Source organism: Trichoplusia ni, chromosome 5, assembly GCF_003590095.1.
Source record: "Trichoplusia ni isolate ovarian cell line Hi5 chromosome 5, tn1, whole genome shotgun sequence".
Classification (NCBI taxonomy): domain Eukaryota; kingdom Metazoa; phylum Arthropoda; class Insecta; order Lepidoptera; family Noctuidae; genus Trichoplusia; species Trichoplusia ni.
The window spans coordinates 4,386,941-4,413,878 of NC_039482.1; the positions used below are offsets into that span (position 1 = coordinate 4,386,941).

Genomic DNA, 26,938 nt, shown 5'->3' on the forward strand with positions numbered 1-26,938 from the left:
AGAGTAAAATGGTCCAAATGTTCTTTTTAAATTACCATTCTCTTATTCTCTATTTTATTTTTACGTTGAATGAATAAGGTTTGGTCGCTACTGTTTTGAAATTTATTGTGCAGATACAATGTAGAATAATAAATACACACGTTTATTTATCATTACATTAACGAATAATAATAGAAGCGTTTGTTTTAAACGCATTCATTGTAAAGGATCAACTGTCAGATGAATGTTGATAGAAATGGTAGAGAAAGATAGCAAGAAAATATTCCGTTTGTGTGAAGGAAACAAGTATACTGATTAGAATAATTATGTACTTCTTGTCTGTTCTTTGATAAAGTTGTCTCGTAGTAAACATTAGTTATCATTAAAGAGTATTTACGCTGCGGCAGAGGCAACGTACCGCAGTTTCATCCAGTCCGCGAAATATATAAGAGGTTAGTACAAAATATACGTTTCTTCTGGGTTTAATTTACATTTTTATCTTTAACAAAGTAGGTAAACTAAACCTTTCATAGCAAATAAAAGTTACTATATATTGGCTCTATTAAAAATTCTGCAGCTCACCGTAAAAAAAAATAGTTTTCTAATGTCATGCTTACAAACATTACACTTCATTAATATCGGCTACGCGATTATGAACCTTCATGCCTGGATTTAAGCTAGTTTTTCTGTTAAAATATTTTGTATTTACTTGTGGATGAATTTACTGAAAACATAAGTCAGGGACAATATCTCTTTCATCTGTTATCTGACAAGACAATATTATTTTTAGAGTAGGTAGCTAAATGATGATTTCATATAGGTATTATTTATTTTAGCATTGTAATGTAGCAATGTTCCAGTATAACTTTGTAATATTCTTTGACTATAAGTACTCAAACTTATAAATGAATACAATTTTTAGATTATTAATTTATTTATTGCACTTAATACAGAAACTGAAATAGTGGTGTATTTTAAGCTCACAATAACACAATAATAATAAGTTTCTATTTAATTTGATGATGCTGTTTGTTTTTAATCAAATAAAAATGGAAAATACCCACTTTGTTCATTCATAACAATTGCGGTCATGTTTTAAATAAATTTATTTGACAAACCTACTTTGTCTATAAGGTTTGAGCCTGTAGCTCCACCTACCCTCTTTACTTACTAATTAGCAAACTTTCATAAACATAGCATTAATTTAATTATCTTAAAACATAACACATACCTACCTACATAAATATGTTGCTGAGGTAAATTAATCTTTGTTTTGTTTCTGTGTAAATACATACTTATGCAATATGTATTAGCATCAGAAATGTTTTTAGCAGGAAAATCAATTATTATTTTCTAATAGGCATTAAATATTGCTTATTAAGTTTATGTAACTTGAGAATTCACACACAGTCAAGAAATTAATCTTAAATTTCTTTTCATTTCCCATCCATTAATTCTTCTTTAGCGTATTTGTATGGAATATTTGTTATTGTTGTTTTTATTATGAAAGTAATGGACTCAGGTCCATGTTCTCCTACTAATCTTTAAACTACATTTCCAGATATCCCCACCATGGCCCCCCAACCCGGCTTCCAGTTCGCCATAGACCGCGGCGGCACGTTCACCGACGTGTACGCGCGCTGTCCTAGCGGGAAGGTGCGCGTCATGAAGCTGCTGTCTGTCGACCCCCAGAACTATGATGACGCGCCCAGGGAGGCTATCAGGAGGATATTGCAGGAGGTAGGTCATATTAAGTGGGAGAGAGTAGAGAGTGTGTTAAATCTTGTCATAAAGACAAAGAGCGTTGTCTCCATATCAAAGTCACCTTTTTATCTTTATTTCTACTCTATTTTACCGTGAAGAACTCTTTAATATTTCTGAGATGACTCTTAAAATTATTAAAATTGTCGAGTTTTAAGTGGGGAAGGATGTGGTCAAGTCTTAAAGATACATATAAAATGCTTTAAACTTAACTAGGTAATGACCTGGTTAGTTTGACTGCTACACAGGAGGTTGATGGCTCGATTCTCACCCAGAACAAATATCTGTATGATGAGCACGATGCCTTATAGGTCTGAGTGTTGTAAATATCTATAACATATTTGGGGTTAGGTATATGGCATTGCGTGGGAGTTGTGTAAATTAATATAAAAATATATATCCTATGTCTCTTTTCAGGAAACCGGTAACGCCTTAGACAAGGATGGTAAAGTCAATTCATCTCTAATAGAATCAATCAGAATGGGTACTACTGTTGCTACAAATGCGCTTCTAGAGAGGAAGGGCGCTAAGATGGCGCTGGTTATCAACAAGGGCTTCAAAGATCTGCTGTACATAGGCAATCAGGCGAGACCTAATATATTTCAATTGGTAAGTATTGCAAGTAACAATTCAAAGGCTTTAACATTACTGTAAATAAAGCATGCATGTCGTTTGGACAGCCCTAGCCTTGTATATAACTTAATCTTAACTACTTTTTAAGGTTCAGTACATGTTAGGGCTGCCCAAAATACGTGTTTCTTTTTTCCATTATAGTAAACTTAGCTTGATATTGACTTACTTTATTTGCAAATAAGCATATATTTTTATTCACCCAAAAAAAGTATTAGGCTTTCACTTTTTTAAATAAGTTGGTTGCTTCATTAAAGTCAGTGACTGCGTATTACAAATTACACCGAAAAAGCAGCGCAACGCCTTGGTTTTACTAAAAATTTCGAATCTTATCTACTTGAGTATAAAGTTAAAGACGCGGCACTGTTCTTTTTAAGTGGACATAGACTCTTCAGACCATTTGGCGGTTTTAATTCATTGTCTAGAGGTAAAAAATATTCCTTCGACCAAACAGATTATCAACGTTTATAAAGAGCCTGTAACACTCAAATTCACATCTTATTTTCAAACCAATTTCTTTACCAGGACATAAAACGCCCAGGAGTACTATACACAGATGTAATAGAAGTAGACTGCAGAGTGATCCCAGCGCTAGAAGACCGCTGCCAAATAGAGAAGACCGGGAAGAACTGGAAACAAGTAGTGGGGACCACGGGAGAGAAGATGTTGATCGTGAAAGAGTTGGAGGAAGAAGAGATCAGAAGAGACTTGGTGGAGTTGAAGAAGAAGGGGATTGAGAGTGTGGCGGTCGTGTTGGCTCATAGTTATACCTTCCACGATCATGAGTTGCAGATTGGGAAGATAGCTAATGAGATTGGTTAGTTTTTTTTGAGAATCTATTATGTGTGCTTTGGGCTATAGCTTTATAAGCAACATTTTAGTAACTTCCACAGCCGGTGGAAGGTCTTCAATTGCGTACCAATTATAAGGCTGAATCGTACGATAAAAAAGCTTAGATTTTTTCTTTTTATACCAACCTTCATTAATCGTGTATGGAACCTAAGATAGAAGCACGTTTTCACGTTACCACTACACACATAAGCAAAGTTAATAGAAATCTCTGTTTATAGACTTCAGCGTTCCCGACAGTCTCGCTGGAAACTTTGTTCATAGAATCTACTGTTTCTATACACCTCAGTTTACAGAAAGTACCGCTAACATATTTTGGTTTTCTGGCTTAGTATCAGATACAGTAGTAAGTGATATGTAATAGTGAGCCAAATATTTGCCCATAAATTCCTCTGTTTTCCACAACGTTTCGTATTGGAAAAATCTTTCACTTTGGAAAATTCCCTATCCGTTTTCACCTTTACCACTCAATACTAAAAAAAGGTAACCCATTACAATACTCCAGGTTTCAAGCAAGTATCCCTCTCCCATGCGGTGACTTCCATGGTCCGCATGGTCCCGCGCGGGTTCACGGCCTCAGCCGATGCGTACCTCACTCCTCACATCAAGGAGTATGTCAGGGGCTTTGCAGACGGTTTCACTGATGGCCTGAAGGGATCCAATGTACTGTTCATGCAGTCCGATGGAGGGTTGACGCCAATGAATATGTGAGTATGACTTAAGGTGATAATTCATAAGCTATACCGCCAGAAACCTAACACCACTGTTAAGAAATTAAATAAAAATAATTTTGAACTTCAAATTGCGGCTCCTGAAACAAGTGGAAGAAGAGTCGGGAAGGCCTTTGCGCAGATGTGAGACATTCTGGGCTTCTTATAATAATAAATAAATAGATTAAAAAAGTCCTAGAAACCCATGTTTTTGAATGACAAAATTTACATGGAGTGGCCATGTAAATTTTGACAAAATCAGTCCAACCGCTTTTATAGTTGTAAATTGCATTGTCACCGAGTTTGAAGCTACCCTGAAAATTTCAGCCTGCTAACTTATAGGGAAGTACCTCAAAATTGACTTGCAAAACTCAAACTGGAACGGCAAAAAAATTTCTCATAAAAGCGTCAATATAACTACGAAAATACACTGCTAAGAGGATCGAAATCCTTTTTCTTTAATTTGAATGACTCCCTAAAGCTCATATAATGTCTATATTGGCAACAGGTTCAATGGATCGAGAGCTATTCTGTCGGGACCGGCGGGCGGAGTTGTGGGCTACGCCATGACGGCCTACCAGAAGGAAACTGGATTACCAGTCATAGGTATGTTGCTATATATTATATCGAGCTAAAAACATATTATGATTACAAGGTGTTGCCCTCGGGCCCGCCCATGATTCCACGGGAACGTAAAATCGGGTAAAAACTATCTACCCTGGTTATAAACTATCTATGTACCAAATGTCATCTAAATCCGTTCAGTGTTTTTTTGCGCGAAAGAGGAACAAACATCCATACATACAAAGTTTCAAGTTTATAATATTAGTTATTACTATTACCCTTTGTGGGTAAGGTCTGTGCGTCATAGCCTTCCGGTATTACCCGTTAAATAAGGAGAAATGGCGATTAAAATTAATGAAAGCTTTTTTTTAGGTTTCGACATGGGAGGTACTTCCACCGACGTGTCAAGATACGCTGGTGCATTAGAACATGTTCACGAGGCCACCACAGCTGGAGTCACGATACAAGCGCCACAATTAGGTATGTGCATATGCAATACGTATTTTTGAGCTAAGCTGAGCTGAGTTTGTTTTGACATATTCTTTTCAGGGTAGTCGGATAGGAAATGTCGACTCCAGTGTTCTCAAAAAAGATATGTAAAAGTGATGAAATATCCTATTTGATTTAATAAATGATTTCATTTTATTTCATTTCTATGCATGGATCCCGACGCTGGCAAATTACCAATGTGTGTGAATGACACCACTGGCAAATGATGAAAATTGAGAAAACCAAGTTTACAAATATTGCAATCAGAAATCGCTAACCTGCAGTGGGCTAGCATAGTGATCAATACTCAACCTTTTCCTATACTTACTGCCTGATAGACGTTATCACTTTTACATGTCATTTTTAAGCTAGCCTTAGTCGACATTTCCTTGCTGGCTACCCTGAGAAGAAACGTCGAAACAAACTCAGGGGTCATATTCTATTCTAGTCTATTCTACCACCTAACTTCACCTTGTGGAATGCAATATATGTATTGAGTATTATATTGTTCGTGTAGATATAAACACAGTAGCGGCGGGGGGCGGGTCCATGCTGGTGTTCCGCGCGGGGCTGCTGCTGGCGGGCCCGCAGTCGGCGGGCGCGCAGCCGGGGCCCGCCTGCTACCGCAAGGGGGGGCCGCTCACCGTCACTGATGCTAACCTGCTGCTTGGTACGTATATATACTGAAACATACTACGACAAATTGGGGACAAGACATTAAAGGCCATTTTTGCACTGGTTTCGCATGATACTTCTTATACAGCTACGCAGGTAAAGCAGGACTGTTCCGACTGCACTGCATGGATAGCCGAGTTGTTAAGCACACCACGCCAAACTACAATGCGCGACGTCTCGCGATTTCGATCCTCGAATAGGACAAGCGTTTGTGTGACCCAAGTATGCTTGTTCTGAGTCTGGGTGTCTTTGTGCATGTGAATTGTATGTTTGTAAATCCCCTGCGACACAAGGATCAAGGAGAAATTCCTTAATGCGGGGTCGTTTTTTGAAAAAATCTATATGTAAAAAAATATATATGGCTATATATACATATATATACTTACACATGTCCATTTTTGAAACAGGCCGATTACTCCCCGAATACTTCCCGAAAATCTTCGGTCCTACTGAAAAGGAGGCTTTAGACAAAGAAGCAACGGTCACAGCCTTCAAGAAGATCACTGAAGAAATCAACCAGTTCCTGAAGCAAGATGGCGGCAAAGAGGTATTATGTCACGTGACTTTATTCACAGGAGATTGGTACTTATTCAGATTAGTTTAATAGCTGCAATTATAACATCGCTCAGGTTTTTAAATTATTCTCAAGTATTTTTAAAATGAACCGCTTGCGCTGGGTAACGAATGGAGAGGTCTTCGTCCAGCAGTGGACAGCTATAGGCTGAGATGATGATTTTAAAAGTAACTTTCTTAAAAATGATTTATAATTGTATCATCCCTACTAATATTATACATGCGAAAGTAACTCTGTCTGTCTGTTACTCTTTCACGTCTAAACCACTGCACTGATTTTAATGAAATTTGGTACAGAGATAGAGTTGACCTTGAGAAAGAACATAGGATAGTTTTTATCCCGGACTTTTAAAGAGTTCTCTTGGAAACGCGATATAACCGATAACTACGCGGGCGAAGCCGCGGGTGGAAAGCTAGTTTAAGTAATAAAGACTCTATCTCTCACAGTAGAATAGTAGACATAGTATAAGATAGAGTAGATGTCAGTAGAGAAGATGTCATTAATATCCGAGTTATAATTCGTGATTTGTTTAATTTTCTGTTTAGATGACAATGGAAGAAGTGGCAATGGGTTTCATCAACGTTGCAAATGAAGCTATGTGCAGACCAATTAGGTACCTATCTATCTGTTTGTATTTTTTTTTTGGCCAATTTCAGATTATAATGATTATTAATCTTAATGACATGAAAATAAAGTCAAATGTTTCTTGAATGAGAATTACCTATATGTATTTCTACGTTATAATCTGAGCTAAATAAAATCGTAATTAAGAATGTTCCTTATCTTCAAATCACGAGCATACTATTCTACACTTTATTTTATTCCTCATCATTGGCCTAGCCTTTTCCCAATTATGTTGGGGTCGGCTACCAGTCTAACCGGTTTCAGCTAAGTACCAGTGTTTTACAAGGAGCGACTGCCTTTCTGACCTCGTCAACCCAGTTACCTGGGCAACACGATACCCCTTGGTTAGACTGGTTGTCAGACTTTTCAAGCTTCTGACTACCTGTAACGACTGCCAAAGATGTAGGAATAACAGCAACTTTATTTTATTTCTACAGAGCGTTAACCACAGCTCGTGGTCACGACGCCTCACAACACGTGTTGGCTTGTTTCGGCGGCGCGGGAGGGCAACACGCCTGCAGCGTTGCTAGGCAACTGGGAATCTCAACTGTACTCATTCATAAGTATGCTGGTATGTATATGTCGAACTCGAAAACGATCTACGGAAGAGAACAAATAATATAAAGGCTTACATATCGGGTACTACGATGTTAATGATTCCCAACAAATTTAGTACCTGATAGGAATGCGGACAGGGAAGCCACACGGTATGAGGATAGGTATATATAGGTATGTAGTGATGGATGCAACCACCCACATATTACGGATATAACAGTACCATAACAATAGGGATGATGACTGGGTATATAAAGAAAAAATCTCATTAGTTCCTCAGTTAGATAATTGAAAAGTATGTGACACGTATTTTTTCCATTTTCAGAAAAACTAGAATTGACAAAGATTAACTGCTTTAGAGTTCAGGAGAGCTTGTGACGTAACGATAGAGTAAAATTTATACTCAATCGTGACGTCACGCGTAAGTTTCATTCACTGTAATTTGGTCAATTTACCCTTATTAAATTATTACAGAAAATTGAAGGCAACATTTTTTAAAAGACTTGTCTACTATTCCCTTAGAAAAAAAAATCTGCAACGAAGAAAAGCGTCCATATAAACTTTTTGTTGATGTCACTTTCGTTTTAGGCATACTATCGGCATACGGCATGGCGTTAGCGCATATAGTGCAAGAAGAACAACAGCCCGCAGCCGCTTTGTACAGACCAGATGCGTTCGAAGAGCTAGACAGACAGCTGGATGTGCTAGCCGCTGTCGCGAGGGACAAGTTGAAGAAACAGGTGTGTAGTTTGACTTTAAACCTTATGGCCTTGAGATTAGATTCATTCTTCCTTGGTAGAGTATGGACTGGTGTACAGTATGTGGATTGTAGTGAAGCGGATTTCTTTATGACAATCGAAAACAGACCTTAAAGCTACAGATTTAAGTTTTTAGTTATTTGAAATGAACTACTAAAAAGGACTCGCGATTATTTTTGTTGTAAGTTTCTGTTAAACAGTTTTGAACTTTATGTGGATAGTTTAATGATTGTTGTCAAGTGTGTTTTCTCTACCACCCGGAAATACACCTTAAAGCTATTGATATAAAGTTCAGAAATGTTTGATAAAAATGCAAACGCATTTTCGGTATCTTATTGGTATTTTCTGGTACACTTAAAATATAATTGAAAAAAAGTTTTTTTTTTACAATATTGATTTTGATATTGTCTTATTAAATCTTACAATATTTTGATAGTAACTGTCGTAAGAATGATTCATTATTAAATGATGTAACGGTTTACTCACGCGTATTTATCGGGGTAGCCCGACTAGTTTCGAGTCGAACTGAGTCGCGTCGTCGTCGTCGAGTTCGACTCGCGATCCCGCCGCGTCTGCTCATGATTAAGGACTCCGGTTGGGTCCGAAACTAGTCGGGCTACCCCGATAAATACGCGTGAGTAAACTGTTACATCATTTAATAATAAATCTTACATTGGTCCATGAAGCCTTGAACCCCATACTTCCAGTAATAAAAGAACCCGCTTATAACGAGACATTGGGAATCCTTTCCCTGTGTTGTTGGGTTCCATTCCAAAAAAGATTTTTTTTTTTCAGTCAATCACGCTTTAAGCACTTCTCCCAATTAATTTACATTAATTTAATACAATATTTCTTTCCCAGGGTATACCAGAGTCCCAGATAATAACCGAGCCATACCTACACCTGCGCTACGCGGGCACTGACTGCGCGCTCATGGTGTCTCCCGTACAGCAGGACTCGCCTACAGCCTGCAAACATGGCGACTTCTATACTGCGTTTGTTAATAGGTATGTTATTAGAATATGGACGTTATGTGTATTGAGTTAAAGTATAAAATGGCTTGTGTAGGGTCTCACATATCTTGTACACATTGTAGGCATGGCGATTGCGTTTGTCAATAGGTAAGTTATTTGAATATGAACTTTATGAGTATAATGTTACAGTATTTTGACGGGCCTGTTGGTCTAGTGGTTAGTGACCCTGACTGCTATACCGGAGGTTGTGGGTTTGATTCCCACCCAGGACATATGTTTATGGATGAGCACGATCATTTGTACTGTGTCTGGGTGTGATTTATCTATATTATGTATGTATTTAGAAATATATAAGTATGTTTATCAGTTGTCTAGTACTCATAATACAAGCTCTGCTTAGATTGAGACTAGATGGCGTTGTGTGAAAGTTGTGGAATATTATATTATAGTATAAAATTGCTTGCGCTGTCTTAAATTTCAGAATCAGTTGTTTGAGAAGGAGGTTTATAGATACTTGACTGCACGGATAGCCGATAGATTATAAACTCTCAACTTTAAGTTCAAATTTCTTTGCCTCAGATAAAAGAACGAGTTTGAGTTCGATCCGAGCATGAAGTCATAGTATATTGAAAGTTTCATATTGTAATCCAAATTTTAAGTATATCACGTTAAAGTTCAATTTCCTTTCTCTCATATATAAAAACGAGTTCCGGTTCACTTTCCGACTTTCATGTCTTAGTTAATAGACACTTAAATATTGCAATCTAAACATTATATTCATCAAGCTAAAGTTCAAATCCCCTTGCCACAGGTACAAGAGCGAGTTCGGCTTCACTCTATCGCAGCGCGACGTCATAGTTGATGACGTACGAGTCCGCGGCGTCGGCATGAGTACAGTGCCTGTAGATGTAGCGCCACCTAGCGGGAAAGGGACAACACCAGTGCCAGAAAAGGTACGATATATGTAACTTGTCAATCTTTATTATAAAGGTAATTAAAGTAGGTTTTTATAAAATCAACATCTGAAAGATAGGAAACTGGTACAAATTATTCTTTGGACCATTAATTTTTGAGCCCAATATCTTTTATTTTTTGTACTATTAAAAAAGTGACCTAACAACTACCTCGAAGTCTTGTTACTGCTTATGCTATTTATTATTCGTCAAATAAAATCCTGAATCACAGAGTTTCACAAATCTTCACCAACATAGTGACTCCGTAGTAACAAATACATGCTGTGTGAAAGTGTGTATATCTGTCTTGTGATTGGTGACACCAATCCTCCTCCTTCACCAGGCAACCAAGGTGTACTTCGAAGGTGGGTACCGCGACACATCTATATACCTGCTGGAGAACCTCAAACCGGAGCAAGTGGTACAGGGTCCAGCCATCATCATGGACAGTCTGTCTACCATACTTGTGGAGCCAGGTGAGTAAATCACATTCCTTAGATGCCTTAAACCTGAAATGTAAGGTTGATGAGTAAAAAAAGTAAAATATATGACACTCAACTGTATTGAAAAGTAGATTTTTAAGTGCCCGGGAGTGCTCTCCATAACCGTCTTTAGAAAACTCCGTGAAGATCATCCGGAATGAAACGAAAAGAAATTTCACTATTTCGCAAATTCTCTTTTGGGGATCATTTGATAGTTATATCGGTAACGCATTTCTAAACACCCCATAAATTCCCACTCGGACTTTATACGGGAGCCTCTTGCAAAATCACACCATCTCGGATACTTATCCCAGGACCATCCTGTAACAATCATTTGAAAACACACATCCGACAGCACTCTGAAACTTCAAGATCCTCATTCATATTTATTTATTATACTGTGGAAGACTTACAGCTTAAAAGATAAAACTTAATAAATAAACAACTATAGTTGACAAAAAGCCAATTAAAAGGCTTCACGTGTAGAATTATTCTAAATTTTGAGATGAGAGCACAAAAACAGTACACAATTTGTTAATTAACAGGTTGCATACGAAGGTTAATTAATATTCATTCAAGATCTTTATTGAATACATCAAACTCTGAAAACACCAGAATATTCTCTTAAGAAGACATCTTTAACAGTCTTCACACCTTCCTTCCTTTCAATAGATTGCCGTGCAGAGATATCGACATACGGCGATATCCGCATCGTGATAGGCTCCGGCCAACCCAAGCGGGTCACAACTGCGCTCGAGTCGGTACAACTGAGCATCTTCAGCCATCGGTTCATGTCTATTGCTGAACAAATGGGCAGGTTAGTTTAGAAAGAACATTGATTTAGATTTCTGATAACAGGAGTGCAATGTTTTCCTTCCTTTAACTCGAAAGCGCCTAAATAATCGTTACGTTTTTCCTGCGTATATATGAATGCTACACTGTTGGTACTTCCATCATCGCTGGTACTTTCGTCATCCTAGCCTTTTCCCAACTATGTTGAGGTCATTTTTTAGTCTAACCTGATTCAGATAGTATATAAGTACCATTGCTTTAGAAGAAGCGGTTGCCTAACTGATCCCTCCACCCAGTTATCTTGGCAAGACGTTACCCCTTAGAGGTGGTCAGAGTTTCGGGCTCCTAACTACCCGTAACGATTGTCAATAATGTATTAATAACAGCCATGGCTCACACTTTAACGTACCTTCCGAAACACGGACGAACTCGTTATGACAAAGATCGAACTCGTGATTGTTCAACCTATGCAGTTGAAGCTTAGCCACAAGCTCCTCTGATACACGATATATGGTCATTTGATATTTAATATTTCTACCAACCTAGGGTCCTCCAACGCACATCGATCTCAGTGAATATTAAGGAGCGTCTAGACTTCTCGTGCGCGTTGTTCGGCGCGGACGGCGGGCTCGTGTCCAACGCCCCGCACATACCTGTGCATCTGGGGGCCATGCAGGAAACTGTGCAATATCAGGTAAGGGATAGATATGTGTTACATACAATATATAACTATATGGTCTTCGTTTTTTGGTTTCGGGTTTTTACCTGGCAATTTTTACTGCTAGCCTAATGCATGAAATCGACCACGACGCGTCATACGCTATGAAAGAAAAAAAACGTATCCGATAAAACAGTCGCCGATATCCGATAAAACGGCTGTAATTTAGACATTCTTTGTAAAGGATAACTAGTGACTAATTTTTAACTAAGATAAATCTTGTCCCATTGTTACCTGTTCATGGTGTGGTTGTAAATAAGTATGTAAATAGTTTACTAAGCTCTTTAAGCAGGTTTGCTCTTGGGGAAGGAAGTCACCGCTATGTGTAGTGTAGTGTGGTCCCTCTTCCTTCTATAATGACACTCTATGTTTCTAGATGAAAGTCCGCGGCGACTCGCTGAAGGCGGGAGATGTGTTGCTTGCAAACCATCCCAAAGCCGGCGGATCACATTTACCAGATTTGACTGTTATTACACCTGTTTTCCACAAGTAAGTTCTGGTATATTTGGACTTATTTCTTAAACTACCAACTTATACACGGTGATTTTTTGTCGTCTTACGAAAGCAGCCCAGTTCATGTATCCGACGTAAAATACCCCTAGGCGCGATTTTTTTTTTTATTATCAACTAAGATAAATTAAACAGGAGAAATCTGAAATATACTCATAAAAAGGATAAAAACGCCGCCGCCCGCGCCCCTCACCATTGTTATGCTCGGAAATGCTCGGACCGCGCTCGCAACAGAGCTGTGTCTCTAAAAAACTACGAATCTCATAAATACCTATTTTTTTAATCATGAACGTGTTCTAGTAATTGGATACATGAACTGGGCTGCTTTTGTAAGACGACTAAAAATCACAGTGTATACACCTCCTTATAAACAGGTACAAAATTAGATAATAAGGATGTGTTCTACTCGTAACAAGATCACAACTGTATTTTGTAAATCCATCTTGTACAAAATACATATATAACATTGGTATAGTGGTATTACGTACGTCGTAGGTCACAATCTCGTCCGACATTCTTCGTAGATCGGACCCCATTCTTTCTCATAAGGCATATACCAAATTTAAACCCTATTACGTTGTTAGTAGGTCACCATCTCGTCCGATATCCGTCTGGACTGGGCACCCACTGCTTCTCATAAGGCATATACAAAATTCAACCGTATTACGTACGCTATAGGTCACAATCTCATCCGATATCCTTCATAGCTCCAGTACCCACTGTTTCTCATAAGGCATATACCAAATTCAAACCCTATTCCTTACATCATAGGTCACAATCTCGTCCGATATTCTTCGTGGCGTCCCGCGGCCACCACGCGGACATCGGCGGCCTGACGCCGGGCTCCATGCCGCCGCACTCCGTCTGCCTCGCGCAGGAGGGCGCCGCCTTCAAGTCCATGCTGCTGGTGGACGGAGGAGACTTCAAGGAGAAGGAACTTACTGAAGGTGGGGGTCAAGATAAAGTGGTCTACTGTAGTTGGTATCACGCAAACTTTGATCGGTGGCACTGAACTCTTTTTACAGACAAAGAATTTCCTTCTGATAGAGCAACAAACTAAACACCGGTGAATTACGAGTATTCGTACCGAATAAATCTTGTAGAATATTCTTTTTTGAGTAATTTTCGTGAGGATGATCCATTATTACATGATGCAACGGTTGTATTCATGAAGATCGCCCGACTAGTTTTAAACTTGTCTCTTTAATCATGAGTGTCATGTAACATCATGACTCACTATACATATTTTTGAAATAACTATCGTGAGACTGATTCATTATTAAATGATCGCGATCCCGCCGCGTCTGCTCATGATTAAGGTCTCCGGTTGGGTCCGAAACTAGTCGGGCTACCCCTATAAATAAGCGTGAATAAACCGTTACATCATTTAATAATCATGACTCACGATCGCCCGCTGCCGCGTCGGCTCATGATTTAGGACTTCGGTTGTGTTTGAAACTAGTCGGGCAATCTCAATAAAAACGTTCTCTTTTCTTGAATTTGTAGAACTGATGAGACCTGCCCAGGAACCAGGCTGTTCCGGTACCAGAAACTTAGCTGATAATCTGTCCGATTTGAAGGCACAAGTCGCTGCTAATCAGAGGGTAAATGTTCTAATACATACTTGCCACAAACCTACTAACCAGGGTTTGATTCTCTCGTAGGGCTAGCTTTTCTGTGATCTACGAATGCTTGTTGCGAGCCCGTGTCTTTGTGCATGTGACTTGAATGTTTGTGAAACCTCCCGCAATAGAATTAATATATTCTTTAATACGGGCGTCGTTTATAACGACTGCTGTAGTACAAAATTTAATCCTTGTTTTGCCAACATTAAAATCACACGTAAAAAATACTTAGATTTATAATTCTAAATAAAAAATGTGTTTGTCAATAAATCCCAATATTTTTTACTTTTTCTCTGAACTTTGAATTGTACTGTTTTTTCATTAAATATGTTTTATTAATACACAGGGTATACAGCTAGTAAGTGAACTGATTGACGAATACGGCTTAGACGTCGTGCAAGCGTACATGACGCACATACAGAACAACGCCGAGCTAGCAGTCAGGGACATGCTTAAGGTGAGGGATAGTGAAACTTATGACTTTGGAATAAGGTCGATTTCATATATTGCTAAATGTTATTTTATTTTTTTACCGTCATACGGCCTTAACTGATATTGACATTAGATGATAAAGTGTGTTATAAATATAACAAAATATTACGTACTTCAAATGATTTGGTGTGGTTATTTTATTCAGCTACGTAATATATATTTAGCAAAGCGGTTTTTTTATCTAGCCCACTGTGTCCCACTGCTGGGCAACCTGTATCATCGATCTAAGAGAGTAAGTGTACAGTGAGTGTACCTGTGTTGGCGCACACGCTTTGCACTTTAACTACCCAGCTAGCTTGTGTCTTGCGGCCTTAGTCGTTAAACAACTTAAGTGTTCTTAAGCGCCCACATGCAAAATATGATATTCTTAATAAATAAGAATTCTTCATATATTTTTTTCTAAATATTTAATAAATAATATTAAAATATCTTAAATTTAAACTTTCGCGTTACATAATTATAATCACGGTCGAAACGTCGGGCTAATCAAGGTTAAAAAATCCGCGTTAATCCCCGTATTCTTTTATGTGAAAATTAGAATTTTTACTAATATATTTGCAGGAGATAGCCCGCAATGCCCTAGCCAAGTCTGGTACAACAGTGCTCAAAGCGACCGAGTATATGGACAACGGTACCCCGATAACTCTAACCGTCACTTTGGACGAGAAGAAAGGCAGCGCCATCTGTGATTTTACGTAAGTATAACGTTGGTATACCTCTTTTTCACCCGGGGAAATCCTCATGGACTTTCTCCAAGATTGTAGTTAGGTAGTAGTAGTTAGGTTATTTTTTTAACAATAAATAAATCTATAAATAACAATAACTGGGCTTTAGTATTTTAATGGCACTTATTTTCCAGTGCCTACGAATAACTATTTTTTTCGAACGAATTCTGTGCAACCTTTAATATTTTTATTTTTTTTGTCTAGAAAATTTCCTAAGTTACTTCTAATATAGACAGAACAATTTTACTAAACGGTTCAGTCATTTTGAAAATCAATACATTGACAACGAACTCCTGGAGAATATTAGTTTCTTTTATGAATTTTTTGTCGTGCCAGACTCATCTATACTTCTATACTAATATATAAAGCTGAAGAGTTTGTTTGTTTGTTTGTTTGTTTGAACGCGCTAATCTCAGGAACTACTGGTCCAAATTGAAAAATTCTTTTTGTGTTGAATAGACCATTAATCGAGGATGGCTTTAGGCTATAAACCATCTCGCTGCGACTAATAGGAGCGAAGATACAATGGAAAATGTGAAAAAAAACAGGACGGGTATAAATCATAACTTATATCTTCTTCTACCCACGGGAACGAAGTCGCGAACAACAGCTAGTGCTTAAATAATATGGTACGTTATTTATTTGACAGTGGTACTGGTGTAGAAGTGTGGGGCAACCTGAACGCTCCGCGCGCCATCACGCTGTCAGCGCTCATATACTGTCTGCGCTGCATGGTCGGACATGATGTGCCTTTGAATCAGGTAAATTTACTCTTTAAAACTTCAACAAAGAGCTATTTCATGTTAAATGAAAAATAATCAATAAAATGGGGTCAGCCAGCCCGAAGTTCTGAGTTAACAGCCAAAAAAATACAGATGAATTGAGAACCTCCGCCTTTTCTGTGTCGGTTCAAAATAATATTTTTACCGGATCCTACTAATATTATAAATCTGTAATTATGTATAGATGTATGTTTGTTATTCTTTCACGCAAAAACGGCTAGACAGATTTGGTTAAAATTTGGTATGTAGATAGGTGATACCCACATGAATTTTGGATGGATTAATCCACAGGATAGTTTTTATCCTGATTTGATGTTCCCGCGGGATCATTTTCGATTTATAGTTTTACATAAAGCGACTGCCACTACACACTATTTTCAACGGATAACTCTGTAATTTATGTGTTTTCTATTGTCTAGGGCTGCCTGAACCCAGTACAAGTGATAATCCCGGCCGGCACGATCCTGGACCCGTCCGAGAGCGCAGCCGTCGTGGGCGGGAACGTGCTCACCTCTCAAAGGATCGTAGACGTCGTCTTGAAGGCTTTCCAAGTCAGTTCCTATATCTGTTTAGCTAGCTTATTCAAAATCAAATTCAGTTTTTATTTCAAATAGGCCGTTTCTCAGGCACTTTTAAAACGTTGCATTACTGACTCTAGTTGCACGGTTCCAAAGTTGCGCTTGCAAGTTTAGAAGCAGAGGCTTACGACAGCATAATAATATCATGTTAACAAAAGCGACAAAATTTGCCTTAATTCTAATGTATTTTTTTACCATGGCTCATTTCCTACATGCTACGAGTAACTCTTTATTTTTTTTTGAAAAAACGGTTTACTCACGCGTATTTTTCGACTTAGTGGGGTTGAACTAGTTTGATTAGCTCGCTTGCCGCCGTCTCAGCTCATGTTTAAGGACTACGGTTGGGTCAGAAACTAGTCGGGCTATCCCGATAAATACGAGTGAATAAGCTGTTATAAAATAATTATCAATTCGCCTCACGAAAGTTATTATAATAATAACTCTTCAACTCTCTGAGACAAATGACAAAATTGCTTGTAAAACACTGGTACTTAGCTGAAACCGGTTAGACTGGAAGCCAACCCCGACATAGTTGGGAAAAGGCTAGGCCGACGGTGTCAAAATTGCTTCAAATTTGGTATGGTGATGAATATTAAGTTTGTAGCTAAGTTACTGAATACATGTTTTTTAAATATTAACCTTTTTAACAGGTGTGTGCAGCGTCACAAGGCTGCATGAACAATCTGACTCTGGGCGAGGAAGACTGGGGATATTACGAAACTGTGGCTGGAGGCAGCGGCGCGGTAAGATACCTTAAGGCGATATACATAAGGTTCAAATAAGATCCACCGCAGTTAAATGTCAGTTTGATATTTCATTAAATAAGATGAAGCTAGAAAGCCGTGACAACCATTCTTACTAAGGGGTATCGTGTTGCGCAGGTAACTGGGTTGAGGAGATCAGATAGGCAGTCGCTCCTTGTAAAACTGGTACTTAGCTGAAACCGTTTAGACTGGACCCACAACATAGTTGGGAAAAGGCTTAAGCTAACACAAATGACAAGATGGGGTTCTACGGATTTTCCGGATTTAATGTCGGAAATTTTATTTTCTCAGATTTAATTTTGAAGCACTTATTAGTATGTTGAATACTGCTTTATTCTTCGGGATTCCTATGAAGTGAGAAATACCAAGATATTCCAATCACCATTAATATCCCCAGGGCCCGGGCTGGCACGGTTCCGGAGGTGTCCACACCCACATGACCAACACCCGCATCACGGACGTCGAGATAGTCGAGAGGAGGTACCCCATGCTGGTCACCAAGTTCTCTCTACGAGCGGAATCTGGGGGCAGAGGTAATGTGTAGCTAATAGGGTACATGAATTACAGCTGCAGTTAAGAACGGACGCATAACGTTGGGCTAGTGGTACGTAAAGCTGACTGCTATACCAGATGTTGTGGGTTCGATTCTACATATCTATAATATGTATGTATTTAGAAGTATAGATATGTAACTAGTTTACATAGTACAAGAAACCCTGCCTGGTGTGGTACGGTGCCGGATTAACCATTAAGCAATGTAAGGAGGAGCAATGATGGGCATGTGTATCAGGCTAACTTATTGCCTATGCATATCAGAATTATCAGAAGATTACATATTAAAACAGTCGCTGGAATCTAGACCTGCAACTATGTGCATAATAATTCAATCTTTGAAACCCTAGTTCACATAAATACCCTTTAATAAAAACCTTTGTTAAGTCCTAGCTACCGCATTAGGTTAAGTAACCTGTAATGGTAGATTAGTGTGATTATTAAATAAATAAATAAATAAATAAATGAAAAATTGCACCACATATTTTAAAATTGAGTATATCAACCAATATATTGAGGTATGAAGCAAAGCAACTAAAAGAAGAATTTGAGAGCCCAAAGGAAACCAAAGGGCTCCGCTAGCCGCATTTGCCCTGCGTTGGCTTAATCCGTCACTCATCTGGTAAAACATTGGACATATGGCTTTTTCTTTGTATAAAGTTTAATTTTAATAAAAATATTGTCTCCCAGGTCGTTGGAACGGCGGTGACGGTATCACCAGAGAGCTGGTGTTCCGCCGCAACGTGCAGCTGTCAGTACTCACCGAGCGACGCTCCTTCCAGCCTTATGGCATGAACGGTAATATTGCAAACATTATAAACGCGAAAGTTTGTATGTATAGATTTTTGCTACACTTTCAGGCAAAAACTATTGAATGGATTTAGAAGAAACATGGAACACATATAGTTTATAACCATAATTAACACGGAAGATAGTTTTTAATCCGATCATTTAAGATTTTTAGCGGGCAGGCCCGTGGGCAACAGCTAGTAAATCGGTTTCCTCTTACACCGAACTACATAAATCTATAGTTTAACATAACTTGGTCTGGTAATCATCAAATAAAGTTTTTATAATAAGTAAGCATTTTTCTAGTCACTTTTAAAAAGTTACATTTTTGACTTTCCTTACTTACCTAGTGGGATTTGTCGTTAAAAGAAACTAAAGTACATAATTTATGTTACAGGTGGTGAACCCGGTGAGCGCGGACTAAACTTGCTCCAGCGAGTAGATGGGAGACTTATAAACCTCGGAGGGAAGGCGTCCATACATGCGTACCCGGGGGTAAGTTAACATTATAAACGAAATTGTGTCTTAATTGACATGAAATAAGGTTAAAATTGTCGGGTATAGGAGACTTGCATTACGTCGTTATAGAAAGGGCTTGACTTCTTATGTTTTGAAGTATCGGTAATTTATCGCTGTGCTAATGTCAGAAATAGAAAATGCTTTCACGTCTAGACAATAGGAATGCCGACTCGGTGTGAAATGTAAAAGTCTTTTAGGTCCGTCAGATTGATAGAGGATTGTTTTAAATTTATCTCAACAGTTAAATTAAAACTGCTTTAAAGTTTCGGAGAGGTCTTGTGACGTAACGACTTCGCAAAATGTGTACATAGAAGTGACGTCAAACTTAAGCTTCATTAACTGTCATTTGATCAATTTATGTTTAAGGGATGAAATAAAAAGCACATATTGATTATTATATTAAACAATTCAGTAATGTTACCCATTGTTTTTATTATTATTTGAAGTATGATCCTAATAAACTAATAATTAAGACTTAAATTACCTTTTCAAATCTTCAGGATAAATATATAATGAACTCTCCAAGCGGCGGGGGCTACGGGCCTGCATCAAACAGCGCCAACACAGACGAACAAACACACAAACAAGCAAGCTTCTTAGAGCGAGGCAGCGTGTTCGAGTACAGAAGTGCTCAGGAATCTGTGTAACACACAACAAGACGGACGCATAAATATTCATGTATTATTATTTTGTTGCTGGAAACATTTAAAAAAAAACGTAATGATAAAAATCCTAAAGTTAATTAAGATGGGTAGTACGACTTTACTGATATAATTTCGTAACAATTGCGCAAACAGTTTTCGTTTTAGACTCAATTGACACTGAAATAGCAGCGGCCAGCAGAGTCTACATTACAAATGATTTTGAATCTTATCTACATGAAGAAAGAGTTCACAATCTTTTGAAGGTATAGGAGCAACATTTGCTCTTATACCTGCTCTGCGCCGCTGCAGTTTTAGTGAGAACTGTCCTTAACATACGTGCATAAGTGCCCCTATATGGCGGAAATAACGATTTCCATCAAAAATTTCATACTCCTTCTAGAAATTATATTATGTATTTCAATTATAGGAAATAAGAAATGTTTCTAAAAATCATATTTATTATAAGAATAATATTTACATCGTTTTACAGAGTACAATTTTTTTTTTATTAATATTGTAATCTAAGATAAATGTATTATTAACTCAAAGGTGCTTGAATTTAGTTTAGTCTTTAAAACGCCATAACAAGTTTTTTTTTTAATATCTAAATACGAATAAATTACGTGTTCTGATGTTTATCTGCGATGGGCTCCTAAACTACTAAACCAATTTTTATTAACCTCAGCTAGGCAGATATTTTTTTAGTATAACAATGACAATCAAGAAAAATATGTTTGATCAATATACACTAATATTTAAATGCATTTATTATGTAAGTATTTTTACAACATTTGAGAACAAGAAAACGACTCCCGCACTAAGGAATTTAATTCTTGTTTCACAAACATTTAACTCACATGCACAAACATAAATACAACATAATATTCTTTATATATTTAAATATTTTGTATGTTTACTAATGAATAGAATGATATAATAAGCTTTAAAGAAAAGGAAAGAATAGTACAATGAATCAATAAATAAATGTTATCAATTATATTTACAAAATCAAATTGTTCATCTAAAAGTTGTTTTTTATAATTATTAATTAATGTAATTAATGTAATATTATATTATCATGTTATTTTGTTGAATTATACCGAAGTATTTGTTTTATTGGAATTTTATTTTAGATAATTATATGTCAGTTCAAAGTCTTAAGATATAAATTCCTTAATATATCTTTTGACTTGCATATAAGAAGCGTCAACACTAACAATTTATACAACGCTAAATTAACAAATAATCTAGAATAACAATATTCTACAATATTAACAATATTCAACTAACATTATTCTGACACTGTTATGCAATAATGTGTTAAGTGCTATGGAAATCCTATGTACTTAACACACTATTGCACAACAGAGTCCTTTATTTTTCGTAATATTAAGTATCATATCCGTGTAGGGTACCTCATATTACGGTTATTACCACAATCATTCATTTATAATTTCCAAATATACTAGATATGTACAATTCATTTGGAGAACACACAAAGTTTGTGAAATTTCGAATGCTTTTATACCACTTTTTTTAAGTAAAGGCAATTCGTAATTGATATCTTAATAATTTTCAATATAAAAGTTGTCCATAAGAATCCTATCAAGTTCTTTATATTTCGTAAACTATTAATTTAAAAGGATCCCAATCGATATTTGAACGATTGAACGACCCACTTTCATTCACCCTCTTAAAAACCGTTCTTACAAAACATGTCAGTTAATCCTAAATACAATTTTACAAAAATAGTTCATCTCATTATCACATTTTCAACCAGTTGAACACCGAATGAAGACCCAAATCACCATCAAATCTTAAACCGGTCTTCAGTAAACGTGTACGTGTGTCAGGCATGGTCCCCGGCCGCCGCTAGCGCCTCTCTATTCTCGTACGCCCAGAAGCCGTGCAGCTCTAACAGTATGGACACGGCCGTGTGCCCGTGTCCGGACCGGATCAGGTCCTGCAACGTGATCCGGGCCGGATGTTCCGGACGGATCATGTCGAAGATCTCGTCTTTAACGTCGTCGAAGTTGACCGGTTCCGCGCCGTGGGCTATCATTTGTTCTTGTATTGCCTGTGGAAAAAAGTAAAAAAGTGAATTAAAAATTGATGTAATCTTTTTGTTATTTCAAGATGACTGGATAAAACAAGATTAGTATTTTCATGTATTCTATGTCTTATTTCTGAAGTGGACAATATTAATTCCACAGTTCCACAGTTTAAACTAAGTTTTGACTGAAGAAAAGCAAGTACAACAGAGATTGAGTGGATATTTCTACTTAATAAAGATAAAATACACGAATATACAATAAAGAAGAACAACACTGAAGTATTAACCTAGTTTAAAGATCATTTAATCAAAACCTCAAAAATACAATCTCTAACCACCACACCAATATTGACAGTGACCAAAAACCCACAATATCCAACTCACCTTAAAGAAATAATTCAAAGTGAACGCGTCGAGATACCCTACAGAGTTAATATCCAGCACTCTGAATAGGTACGCGAGGGCTGCCGGCTGCTTCCTGTTCTCCAGCGCTAGGACCAGGTCCAGGTACGTCTTGTAGTCCATCTCCCCCTCATAGGTCAGGCATTGCTGGAACACACGCTGCAGGAAGGCGCGGGTCAGGGTGCCAGAGCCGTAGCTGAGGAGGGGTATTTTTTTAAAACGTGTTTTGTTTTCACTAATACATAATTCACCAAGACTCATAATGAATAGGGATGATGACAATTTTTTTTTGCAGTGTCCGTCTTGTAGTTTTTTTGTATAATAATGCATACATATTTTTTAATTTGTCCCGCAAACATAAATTGACCAAATTACAGTGAATGAAACTTACGCGTGACGTCACGATTGAGTATAAATTTTACTCTATCGTTAGGTCACAAGCCCCCGCTCCTAAACTTTAAAGTAGTTAATCTTTGTCAATTCTAGTTTTTCTGAAAAAGGAAAAAATACGTGTCTCATACTTTTCAATTATCTAACTGAGGGACTAATGAGATTTTTTCTTTTTATACCCAGTCATCATCCGTATTGTCTGACTGAATACCTATCAACACGATGTATCATATGAACTGTGTTAAATAGAGAGTTGTTTTCTTATTAAACGACTCTCGCAAGGAGTTTCGCAAAAATTCAAGTCACAACAAAGATGGGACAACAAAAAGAGGCATAATACCTACAAGCGTTCGTGGATTACAAATGTTTGTGTTACGCGGGGATCTCAACCGCAACACGTCGCGGACAGTGGGTTTGGCGTGCAGACAGGGATGACGTCTGCTGAACTATTAGTGGGGGCTTTAATACCTTTCTTCTATCCATATACTTTAAAAAAGTGTTGTCACACACAGTGAGAGGCTATAAGTTCCATCGGTTGGGTGAAATTATAAAAACTGCACATCGTGAATCCTCCGCTTTAGATCTGAATATTCATCTAAGACTAGTGTTAGCCAGCACAGAACAATTGAGAAAACTTAAAATGTTTACCCTATTGTACTTTAAGAAGTTAATGGCGAGTACTCCCCCTCAAAGGAAGGAGAAGGAACTAAACTTAAATATAAAAAAAGAGTTTTTTTTTAAATTTTGCTGTTCTTTACATTGTTTTGTAACCACTTAGTCATAAGTCATACATCCATTTACTGGTAACAGCTTCATTAAAAAGGAAAAAAATACTAAATAGAATATACCATACCCAGCCAGCTCATTAATACTGAGCATTCCATTATGGTCCCTGTCTAAGTTGAGGTATTGTCCGTACACTCTCAGAGCAGACGCCGCGCTGAACCAGTTCTGCTCCTGAAGTTCCATCGGAAGGTCTTCTTCGCGAAGCTGGGGGCGGATAACAGTTCATTATAACAATTGGAAAGTTTTAAGTGCAAGCCGGAATCGAAATACTGAGGGTTCAAAACAAACAGGCTAAATAAATCGGTATGGTGGTTGCCACCAACAAATTTATGACCAGAGTAAAGGTTGCTTAACCTGTGTTTTGAATGGTTTTCTGCTTGATCTGCTTGTGAGAATTTCAACTTTCTATATGACGGTTCATGAGTTTCAGTCTAGTAATCAACTCAAGAAAAAAGGTAAACAGTGAATCGTGAACTAGAAGATGTCACCGAGTTGTGCCAAAAATATATCTTTCTTTCTCTCACCTCTAACAAATCATCAAGGAACGAGCAGGACAGCACATCTCGTATCCTCACTCTGCCCACTCTTAGTGGATCCAAGAAGAATAAGAACTTCCTGACTGCAGTGCACACATAGAACGAACTGAAGGATGAGTCTAGACCGTCTAGAGCTGCGAGGGATGGCACTAGCTCCGCTATGTAGCTTTCTAGATCCTGAAAATGAACATTTTACGTTTAACAGGACTCCAAATTGAGATTAAGTTAGTTAATATAGTATATGAAGCATTTTTTGGCAGATTATTTTTGAATATGGTGTTAACAGGTTTTATTCTCACAGAATGTTTTATGTAGTTTCTGGTAAATCTAACTTCTTCTTCTTCTTCTCACAAACCTCAAGTTCTGTTTATGATACTAAATAATAAATTAAAATTAACACTATTGTGATATCTTTAAGGTTCAAATACACATGCTCAAGATAGGGAGACGACATATAGGGATAGTCCGATTCTAGTCTGATGCAACCAAAACCCCGCATTAACATTTAAAGAAAGTGACTGCATAAAGTAGAAAATCAACCTTACCGTGTTATACATAAGGTTCAAACTCACATGCTCAGTAAGATACCCTTGCCCTGTGACGTCATACAGCGATAGTCCGATCCTGGTCTGCTGCAGCCAAACCCGACGCATGACGTAGTTGAAGAGCGAGACGGCACGCACTCGCCCAACACCGCCTTCAGCCGCTTGGAGACGACCGAATACCTCCGCAGTGAAATATGGCCTGGAATAGTTGAGGTTTTATACATATTGTGTGGGGAAGTCATGGAGAGAGAATGGAATAGTGAATGGAATAAGACACATTTTTACTTAATAACCAGGAATACTTTGTATTACAGCAAGTTTAAAATGACGCGGTATCTGTGCCCGAATAGCACTGGCTTTTGTGTAATCCAAACTTGGTCTGAGTCTTTGTGCGTGTTATGGTAAATGCTTGCGAAACCCCAAAAACAAACAAATAGCAAGGAATTTACAGAACCAAACTTACAAACCAAATTTACAAACCGCAATAATTAACATATCAGAGAAAGAAAAAAGAATAAGAGAATAAGAGATCTAACAGTCTGTCTAGACAGTTTTGTTGGGCAAAGTAGCAAATTTAAAATGTACAAAGGTACATGTGCAATATATAATTTAGTCCCATACTACACTATATCCTTTACCAATATATAAATTTCATAACTTACAGAATCAAAGAGGTTTGTTTCAAACATTACACTCACTTATACTTAGGCCCAGCCTCATCCCTTATCTTCTTAAACTGAAAGTAGTCAATAATCAGCTCATCGTTACTCGCTGCCGTATAATTCCCATTACTCTTCTCTAACAAGCTCCAGAGATGTTTCAACTCGCTGTTATCCAACAACTCTTTACTCTTTTTCTGTAAGAACTGAGCTCTGGTTTCTTCTCGTAACTTCTGTGCCAACATATCGTCAGGTCTCGGTAACTTGAAGTAGAACTTCGGTATGTTCTTGTATGAGTCCTTCTCTCCGGCAAGAGTCGGTTTGTAGAGTTGCTGGAATGTTTCTACTTCGAGTTTAATGCTTTCTTCTTTTGTTATGCTTGTGCCTGTGTCTGTGAAGAGATATTATGGTAAAAGCATTGGTCAAAGTTTTAGTTGTGCAGTTATGATGTTAGTTAGTATGTGGTTTATTGTGGTTTAATATTTTTTATGATGTTTTTTTAATAAACTTGACTGCTTGCCACTGTTTTCATTGTTTGACACACAAGGAGTTGTAATTAATAGGGATTTAAAGGCTAGTGTAGGGAAAATAAGGCTTTTGCATTGCAGAGGGACATTAAGCATTAGAAAAATGTCAACCATGTATTTATTAACACTTAATAAATACATTCATATTGAATGGAAATGAATAGAACACTTATGAATGTTCTATTCATTTCCATTCAATATGAACTTACTATATCTTATTTCGTTTTCGTTTATCTCTACAAAACTCTTAACCCTTCATGGTTTATTTTAAATCATTTAAGGTACCTACATACAGAGCCAGAGACAGAACACATTCATATAATAATTAACACAAGTTAAGACAAAAGTAGTACCATCTAATTTCTTGATATATTTCCTCAGTCTATCTTTCAACATATTGTTTATTTTAACTTGTTTATCGTCAACTGGTTTAGTTTCAACAGCCGTATTCTCTGTATCATCAGTTTTTACTTCTTGTTTAGTTTCAGACATTTTTATGTAATAAATCAATGAAAAAGTTAAATAAAAACTTAGTTTTCGTGTTTAGATTGTTGCCAAACAAGCCATTGAAATACTTGACAGTTTCATAAAAAAAAGTCTAATCTACGCATTCTTGAGCAAAAACTTTTGACAAAATAAAGTTTTAATCCTACAGGAAATAAAATTAAAATCTTGAATTATGAAACGTCTAAGCGATTTCAAAAGTTTATTTATCGATATTATTTAGGTTTCATTTTTATTCTTATTTAAAACACCCATTGTTTAGCTATATTTGCCTGATAAAGTGTAACGGAACGTTTTGATGTTTCAACCATTAGACACTAGATGTCGCTTAATAGTTTTTACTTTTTGCCGCTAGAGGCGCTGTTCATAGGAACGACCAAATGTTAACTGCTCGTTGATGTCTTTTGTATGAGACAGTGAATACTATTATTAGTGACTAAGAAACATGATTGATAACGGAATATTAAAA

At 37.3% G+C, this 26,938-nt stretch overlaps 2 protein-coding genes across 2 annotated transcripts; one reads left to right on the forward strand and one right to left on the reverse strand.

The window, feature by feature from the left end:
• The first annotated feature begins 295 nt into the window (after positions 1–295).
• LOC113494140 (5-oxoprolinase) lies at positions 296–20,072 on the forward strand. The gene is made up of 29 exons (XM_026872327.1): positions 296–431; positions 1,541–1,719; positions 2,158–2,349; positions 2,896–3,187; positions 3,725–3,926; positions 4,438–4,535; positions 4,866–4,973; positions 5,500–5,652; positions 6,065–6,204; positions 6,777–6,844; positions 7,293–7,426; positions 7,999–8,150; positions 9,030–9,175; positions 9,954–10,095; positions 10,439–10,571; positions 11,250–11,394; positions 11,916–12,063; positions 12,464–12,576; positions 13,369–13,544; positions 14,104–14,201; positions 14,569–14,679; positions 15,276–15,409; positions 16,089–16,200; positions 16,641–16,772; positions 17,450–17,542; positions 17,961–18,096; positions 18,806–18,913; positions 19,302–19,399; positions 19,924–20,072. The coding sequence occupies exons 2-29, from the start codon at positions 1,552–1,554 to the stop codon at positions 20,068–20,070; spliced, it is 3,879 nt and encodes a 1,292-aa protein (XP_026728128.1). The 5' UTR covers positions 296–431; positions 1,541–1,551; the 3' UTR covers positions 20,071–20,072.
• Positions 20,073–21,197: 1,125 nt separating this feature from the next.
• LOC113494142 (serine/threonine-protein phosphatase 2A regulatory subunit B'' subunit gamma-like) lies at positions 21,198–26,553 on the reverse strand. Its single transcript, XM_026872330.1, has 7 exons — positions 26,319–26,553; positions 25,478–25,829; positions 24,807–24,978; positions 24,223–24,411; positions 23,766–23,902; positions 22,505–22,718; positions 21,198–22,144 (listed from the first exon to the last, which is right to left on the reverse strand). The coding sequence occupies exons 1-7, from the start codon at positions 26,455–26,457 to the stop codon at positions 21,917–21,919; spliced, it is 1,431 nt and encodes a 476-aa protein (XP_026728131.1). The 5' UTR covers positions 26,458–26,553; the 3' UTR covers positions 21,198–21,916.
• Positions 26,554–26,938: the final 385 nt, after the last annotated feature.

Coding starts and splice junctions, on each gene's coding strand:
- LOC113494140 (XM_026872327.1), top strand. CDS start 1,552: ATGGCCCCCCAACCCGGCTTCCAGTTCGCCATAGACCGCGGCGGCACG. Junction 15,410..16,088: donor AGCGCCATCTGTGATTTTAC/GTAAGTATAACG, acceptor TTTATTTGACAG/TGGTACTGGTGTAGAAGTGT. Junction 16,201..16,640: donor ATGATGTGCCTTTGAATCAG/GTAAATTTACTC, acceptor TCTATTGTCTAG/GGCTGCCTGAACCCAGTACA.
- LOC113494142 (XM_026872330.1), bottom strand. CDS start 26,457: ATGTCTGAAACTAAACAAGAAGTAAAAACTGATGATACAGAGAATACG. Junction 24,979..25,477: donor GAGGCTGGGCCTAAGTATAA/GTGAGTGTAATG, acceptor CAACTATTCCAG/GCCATATTTCACTGCGGAGG. Junction 22,145..22,504: donor CTTTGAATTATTTCTTTAAG/GTGAGTTGGATA, acceptor TTTTTTCCACAG/GCAATACAAGAACAAATGAT.